The sequence below is a fragment of the Eucalyptus grandis genome, chromosome 1, assembly GCF_016545825.1.
Source record: "Eucalyptus grandis isolate ANBG69807.140 chromosome 1, ASM1654582v1, whole genome shotgun sequence".
Lineage (NCBI taxonomy): Eukaryota > Viridiplantae > Streptophyta > Magnoliopsida > Myrtales > Myrtaceae > Eucalyptus > Eucalyptus grandis.
The window spans coordinates 31,764,556-31,772,121 of record NC_052612.1 but is presented as its reverse complement, the minus strand read 5'-3'; the positions used below and the strand labels follow the sequence as shown (position 1 = coordinate 31,772,121).

The 7,566-nt window shown below is 40.7% G+C and overlaps 1 protein-coding gene across 1 annotated transcript; it reads left to right on the top strand.

Annotated features, from left to right (window-relative positions):
- The first annotated feature begins 254 nt into the window (after positions 1-254).
- Positions 255-5,127, top strand: LOC104438231 (uridine nucleosidase 1). The gene is made up of 9 exons (XM_010051330.3): positions 255-656; positions 1,707-1,822; positions 1,979-2,038; positions 3,351-3,533; positions 3,614-3,718; positions 4,182-4,278; positions 4,383-4,490; positions 4,582-4,717; positions 4,816-5,127. The coding sequence occupies exons 1-9, from the start codon at positions 581-583 to the stop codon at positions 4,919-4,921; spliced, it is 987 nt and encodes a 328-aa protein (XP_010049632.2). The 5' UTR covers positions 255-580; the 3' UTR covers positions 4,922-5,127.
- The last annotated feature ends 2,439 nt before the right edge of the window (positions 5,128-7,566 follow it).

Below are 7,566 nucleotides of genomic sequence, written 5' to 3'. Positions count from 1 at the left end.
GGTCGTACTCCCCCCTTAACGAAAACGTGTTAAAAAAAAAAAAATCGAAAGGAGGCAAGGGAGCAAAGCAGACTGGGCTGTCCGCCTTAAGACAATAATATCGCACCATCAGATAATCACCTTTGCCCCGTGGGGAAGAATATGCTTACACGTCGCCCTCCGATTGGTCCGTCGCGAGGAAAGGCCCTTTTCCGTCATTCTGCACACCCACCCTCCAACCTTATAAAAGTCACCTAAACCCGATCAACCAACCAGCAAACAGCATTACAGAGGAGAGAGAGAGAGAGAGAGAGAGAGAGAGAGAGAGACGTCTGCGATAGAGCAAGCTCGCGCGATTGTCGTCGCCAGCTTCGTCGCCGTCGCCGTCGCCGTCGCCGTCTTGTCCTCTTCCTCGAATCGGGACGTACGCATTTTGAATTTTCCCGAGCGGCTCGCCACTGGCGTACGTGAAGAGAGGCGCTCTGAATTGAATTGTTTGCTGCTGCCGCTGCTGCTGCTGGTCTAAGTTGGGGGCGCCCTCTCGAGTTGTTTTTCTTTTTCGTCCACGCGATTCGAAGGCGGAGAGAGAGAGAGAGAAAGGATGGACGGCGCGGTTGCCAACGGCGGCGATGCTCTCGGCCCCGAGAAGCTCGTTATCGACACTGATCCCGGGATCGGTTAGTCCCCCCCCCTCGCCCTTCCCTTCGCTATTTCTCTCGGGTCGCGTCTCGCGCTTTCTCCGCTCCGCTCCGCATTCGCGGAATGCGCGCCGGATTTTGCCCCGAAAGCGTCTCGCGCGATTCGTCCGTTCCTCGGCGATGGCGATCGATTGCCGCGCGACGGTCCGGTTGCTGGGTCCGTAGCGTCTTTGACTTTTTTTTGGCTTTTTGTGGGTGAGTCTTAGTTCGGGATCGCCTAGGGAGTCGGGAATCGGAAATCGGAAATCGGACTGTTTCGTCAAAAGTAGAAGGAGAGATTTCTGAATTCAGAACAGGACTTCGGATTTCTGTGGTCCCGGAAAGGAGATTCTGGGCAAAGGCTCGACTTTAAGTGTATAGTTCACTTTGGGTATCCGTTCCTTTACTATTTCAGCTAGGAAGATAGTAGCAAGTGATCATGATAAGTGATCATGATAATGCAAAAGGATGACGAGTCGTCGGCTGATAGTGAGAAATGTGAAGCGAATCGAAGGGGTAATAGAAACGATCGGGACGTTTTCCTTGTTTATTGATATCTTTCCAGATGCATCAAAGAAACTCTTTTCATTTTTCGGTTGACTTTTTCGTATGGGTTTCTCTTTAGAAAAAGAAAGTCCTAGCTTTTACTGTGATTTTTCCACTAAATTAACGAACAAACAAAAGGGAAATATATGACATTTTTAGGGGATTTACGTGGTGAGGTAGAGAAATTGCTGCATGAAATTACGTAGTAGATGGTTTAATCTCCTGTGATGGATTGAGTTGGTTTTGTGGCTATACCCTGAAAAAATGGTGTAGGGGAATTGTTAATTAGCCACAAGAGAGAGTTCAGTAGGGAATGGATGCCTATGTCCGTGGAACTGGCTGTTTAGATTGTTGAAATGAGCAATGCAGTTGGGAGATGGGCCATATTTGTTTTATTTCATCTGCACTACTTGGCAATTAATCGAGAATATGCAATTTGCCTTTCTCGGTTGATTGGTTTACATCTTGTATTTCTGTATGAACATGTTTTGAGTTGACCAACAGATGATAGCATGGCAATCTTCATGGCATTTCAAGCTCCTGAGGTGGAGATCTTGGGATTCACGACCATATTTGGAAATGCTACCACAGAAGCTGCCACTCGCAATGCCTTGCTTTTGGTACGTATTCGTTTCATCTGGTCTAGTCGTATTTCATTATAGAGCGAATATTTCCCCATAATGTCCGAGTTTCTCCTGATTTTGAAGATAAAAAAGTTTGTCGTGTTTGTGGAATATTTCATAATCAATCACCATCTTTATTGTGCAAAAGGATAGTGTGAGATAGCTGGACGTCCTGATGTTCCTGTAGCCGAAGGTAGCCATGAGCCTCTAAAGGTAATTGTCTCATTTGTTAGAACTTCTAGTTCAATGCATGGGAGTTCGCTCCAAGGAAGTAAGGAGATGGGAATGAGCTTCCACACTTTAGCTAAAATTCTTTACCTGTCCTGTGCTGATTGAGTTTCAATCTTTGAATATGACTCTGGATTTCTAAGCTGGATTTCTATTCCCATTGATTTGCATTTGTTTATTGTGCTTTAAGGGTGATATTGTGCCTGATACCATGTGTATTAATGTAGTGTGGGTGATCACATATGTATCATTAGCTTTGTAGGTGTCATCACAGGTTAAAGGTATGTGATAGATGCTTCTTTATATTCATTTTTTAGAATCCCAACCAAAACCAAGTGAGCAAACTTTTTTTAGGAGTAATTTAATATATGCTCTGTCTCGATATTAGGTATCTGTTTCACCTTTGATTTGTGCAACGGGTAGAAGAGTCATCTTATAATATTAGCTTATGCAACTGAGATATCTGGGTTGTTGCTACATGGAATGAGAGATCTTAATATATGTGAAAGATATTTCCCTTTCTATTTTTTCATTTAAGGAAGCTTAACATAGATGTACTAATGATGTTTTATCTATGTTAGGGGATCCAATTGTTAAATTGATTTGGTTGGAATCCATTTTGTCTCAATGTTTCAGACTAACTTGGTTTTTGAAGTCAATGAGGTCATCTCGGTAATGGGCTCACTGACTATTTTCAATGCATATTTCTTTACTAATCAGCTCAATAGTATATGAACCTCATGCCCTGGTGTTAGATGCTCACTGAATGGAATGAAGGATAATTTATTTGGTGCTTTGGTCAGTGGAATCACTATAAGTACATGGATTCGGAAGATTTGGGCTATTAAAATTGAGATCCTAGAAGGCTCGTATCAGATGGCTGTCTTCTTTTATTGACATGACAGTTCATATTTAGTTGGACTTCTTTACCGGGATTAGGGTTTAAAATGCATCTGAAGTGATTCTCATTCTTGCTTTTACCTGAGACCATTTTTTCCAAGCACAGAGCAATGGTACTTATCTTGATTGTTGTTGCCACATTCAGGATATTGACAATTGTACTAAATTGTACAAGAGTGGAGGGTATTTCATTCTCATATGCACTTTCAATGCATGTTTTGATAAGATGTACGATATTGCCTCAGGAGTTGCAGATATTTAAACTTATACTTTGCAGCTACTTCTCTTTCTTTTTGATGACCTGCAAGATCAAAACCGCTTTTAGGTCTCTCTAGTTTTTGCTTTTTATTGCAGTCTTTCTATTGAAGCCTAAAAGTTTTTTTTATCCTTCGAGAAGGGGGGAAAGCCGTGTGTTGCTGACTTTGTCCACGGTTCTGATGGTATTGGCAACATATGTTTACCTCCTCCCAAAGCAAAGAAGGTTGAGAAGAGTGCCTCAGAGTTTTTAGTTGATAAGGTCTCTGAGTTTCCGGGTCAAGTATCTGTACTTGCACTTGGACCTCTGACAAACTTAGCCTTGGTAAGTAGCGATCTCTCATGCCCAACTGCTTAATTCTGACAATTGCAATTTCACCGGGTGCCATGTTTTATCTCCTTCAGGCAATCAAAAGGGATGCTTCCTTTGCAAGCAAGGTGAAGAAAATTGTTGTGCTTGGTGGTTCTTTCTTTGCGTTGGGAAATGTCAATCCTGCTGCAGAAGCAAACGTAAGTTCTAGCTGTCTTCTTAGATCTGATGAACATAGAAATAGAATAGGTCCCTCCCTCCCTCTCTCTCTCCCCCCCAACCCCCAACCCCACACCCCCACCCCACCACCCCCGGCGGCAAGGATGTAGCATAATCTGTCCATGCAAACGCATATATGTGGTCGCAAACTCTTGCTTGTAATTTTAATAAAACCTTATTTTCATTTTGCCAGCCCAACTCAAGGGTCTGAAGCTTTAATTTGCACTGCCCTTTTCTCCCCTTGCTATCACCAATGCTTCTTCATATTGTGATTTAAATCAGTCACTAATACCCATGGCTGCAAATAAACCTCTTGGTTTGTTTTTGTTTTTCCTAAGCGTCAGCACAAGCTTTTACATTAAACTAAGTTCCCTCCTAATACTGGTCATAAATATTGATCATGTACTTGAGTTGGCCTTAAATACCTCTTATCATCACTTGCAGATTTTCGGGGATCCAGAAGCAGCTGATATTGTGTTTACTTCGGGGGCTGAAATTGCTGTTGTGGGGATAAACATCACAACCCAAGTGAAACTAACAGGTGCCCCCTACTGTTTCTATTGCTCATTTGACTGCTAAAGTTTCATTGAAATCTCTATGTTATCTGAAAAAGATATCCTTCTGAGACTTATGATGGTGGTTCAGATGCCGACCTGCTTGATTTAAAGCTATCAAAGGCAAAGCATGCTCAAATTCTCAGTGATATGTGCATGTTTTACAGAGATTGGCATGTTAAGTCCGATGGGTTCCATGGTACAGTTTGATACTTACAGAACTGCACTTTTACCGAAGTCTAGTTATCTTATATCTTTCTCTTTACACGTACTTCCTTCACATTTTCCAGGAATTTTCCCTCATGACCCAGTCTGTTTCTTGGCGCTAGTTCGCCCTGATCTTTTCACTTTTAAATGCGGAGTTGTGAGGGTGGAGACTCAAGGAATCTGCACGGGCCATACCTTGATGGATCAAGGTCTAAAGAAGTATGTGTACACCAGCCAACTTTTTCGAGTTAGTTACTTTCTGCCCTTTTCGTCGCTCACTTGACATATGATTGGTTCTGTCCTTCTGCCTTGTCCAGATGGAACTCGAGCAACCCCTGGTCGGACTATACTCCTGTTTCGGTCGCGTGGACGGTCAATGTGGATGAGGTTGTTGGCTGCATCAAGAAGTATCTGATGAAATAGTGAAAAGCCCGTTGTAAATCTCTTCCCTTACTTTTATAATTGCGAATCCTGGCCGTTCAATTTCAGTCAGAAGCGGTTCGGTTCGTCTGATGGTTTCTAAGGAAGCTTTGAACTGTAAAATGGTGGATATTTGACCCGTAAATGTAAACACACCTTGATGGAAGAGATTATATCAATCCCTTTATAAGGATAATACTTGTTTTTCAGCGGAAAATGTCGTTTCTCGTTTTTTATAGCAAAGATACAGGGCAAAAGGGTGCCAATGAATGCCGTGAAAATAATGATTTATTTTATTTTCAAGCACAAGGGCCAAGAATTTATTTCTTGAGGTAGTCCAAAGGAGAATTGCATCAAAGCATAAGTGTTGCCCGGACACGTGGCGGCTCCAAGAGTATCTCTATTCCCTCCCTGCTTGCGGACTTTACCACAAGGAAGTCACACGCCATTAAAAAAAAGGCCACAACAAAATTATATATAAAGAAAAAGAAGATAAATCTTCCGAAAAATTTACTCTCTTTCTCCTACTCTCTGTGACAAACCCCACAGCCATGGACGACCGGCTGCCGCCTCCGCCTCCGCCGGCTTGTTTCCATAAGATACTAAGCAAATTAAAACAATAACTACAAGATGACGGTAAGTATATCTAGTTATTAAAAATAGCCAAGTGGGCACTTAGAATAGCCCTCATAAAATCCGCCAGTATCATTAGAATTCAACCCTTCAACAAAAATATTCGCATTGTATACTTTCACATGAACTAATTTAAATAGGTCATAAATAGGTTGTTATGAGTTTACAAAATAAAAAGTCTAAAACAAATGGGTGGTATGAATCCATTTACAACCCACTCAAACTCATTTAAGGTAAGAAATCTGGCTCACTCTCGCGACCATTTTCATCCTCTGCTCTTCACTTCACTGACTCCGAGACTCGCGGCTGGGTCTCAGGACTCTGTAATCATCCGACAGCCACGCATCTAATTCACCATTACACCCACCACCTACTGGGAGAAGATCACGGGGAGGATCGTGAGGGCCCGAATTCACCAAATGAAGTCACCCGAGCGGGTGGAAGGAAGGAAGTAGAGGACCCGACTCCGGACCGTTTGATGTTTTTATTGTTGGGCCTGTGGTTACATTTTTCACTTCAAAGCAAAAAGCCCAAACTCTCGACACTCGGCCCAGTCCTAACCTCTGCCCCCCCTCCGCCGGTCATAAATCATGGCCGAAATTGGTGGCCCTGTTCACTGATAAGACAAGGGCGTTTAGGCCAATCTTGCAGACCTATTTCTTAGTCTAGACAGATAGTGAGGAAGCAAATGATAAACTATTCTCGTAAGAAATTGATTTTTGTAAAAGAAATAAAAAATTTTATTTCTATTTCTAGATGAGTTTTTAAGCAAAAATATTCACTTGATAATAATACAAAATTTCTACTCTAAAAATAGAGATTCATTTGATAATGATACAATTTTTTTTCTTTTTAGACGGCGACGGCGGCCAGCGGACGACAGATGGTGACAGACGGCAGCTTCGCACGACCAGTTCATAACAAGGATGAATGATGAAAATAATTTTTATTTCTCATTTTTGTTCTAGAAATAGAAAAGTAGAAAATTTTTACTTTTGATTTCTATTCTAAACCTATTTCTATAAAAAAATTATTTTAGAAATAGACAAACTAATTCTATTTCGAAACAAGTCTGGAATAAAAAAATTATTTATGGAATAGAAATTATAGTTTGTCATGGGCCAAACTTTCGTGAAGGTCGATACGTTATTTTTTTGTATGGCTCATGAGGATCCTCTTCTAGGATGTTATATCAAAGTCATATACTAATTTTGCCCGACACAGATTGGATGGTTCTAAATTTTGCTCTACCTTATTTGTTTATTTATTTATTTACTTATCATTGTCATTGAGGACTTTATTTAGTTGGTTGCCTATTTATGCATGGAGATGTAGACCTGCATGATTAGCAATAAACTTGGAGTAAATTGCTTGAAAAACCATTTTTTCAAACGAGAAAAAAAGTACCAGTAATAAGTGTTAGCTAAAACTAGTGAGGTAAGGTCCCCGACCCTAAATCTTTTATTTGCATAAGTACGGCAGCTTCTAGCTTAAAATAAATTAATGGCGACTATAATATTTTTCAATTAATGATACATAAGAAATCAAGTTACAATTGATACGATTTTGTAGAGTCTGTGCAAAATGCAAGCATCATCTCACAAGAAAGTTATTTACGCCCTCTTTAACAATTTGTTAAACCCCTCTAAGACCTATCTTAGGAGGCTCGCGACAATATATTGATTTGAGTGGAAATGCTTTTTAAAGAATTGCAAATGTTGTGCGTTCCATAAATTGGAAAAAGATTTGTCTGCACCAAATTAATCTCAAGCATTGATCACATGAGCCCAAATTTTCATGAGGCAATGATTATAATAGATTGACATACCTCATTTTATAAGAGGATGAGAGACTTTTTAAATGCTTTATGAGGACTGGATCTTCTCTCACTCCCTCAATAGCATAGCATTGGAGTTAAGGGGTCCAAATCGAACTAGGAAATAGAACCAAATATAGTTTAACCGAATTTTCATATATTTTTGATTTGGTTTAGGTTTGGATAATGAAAAGATAAC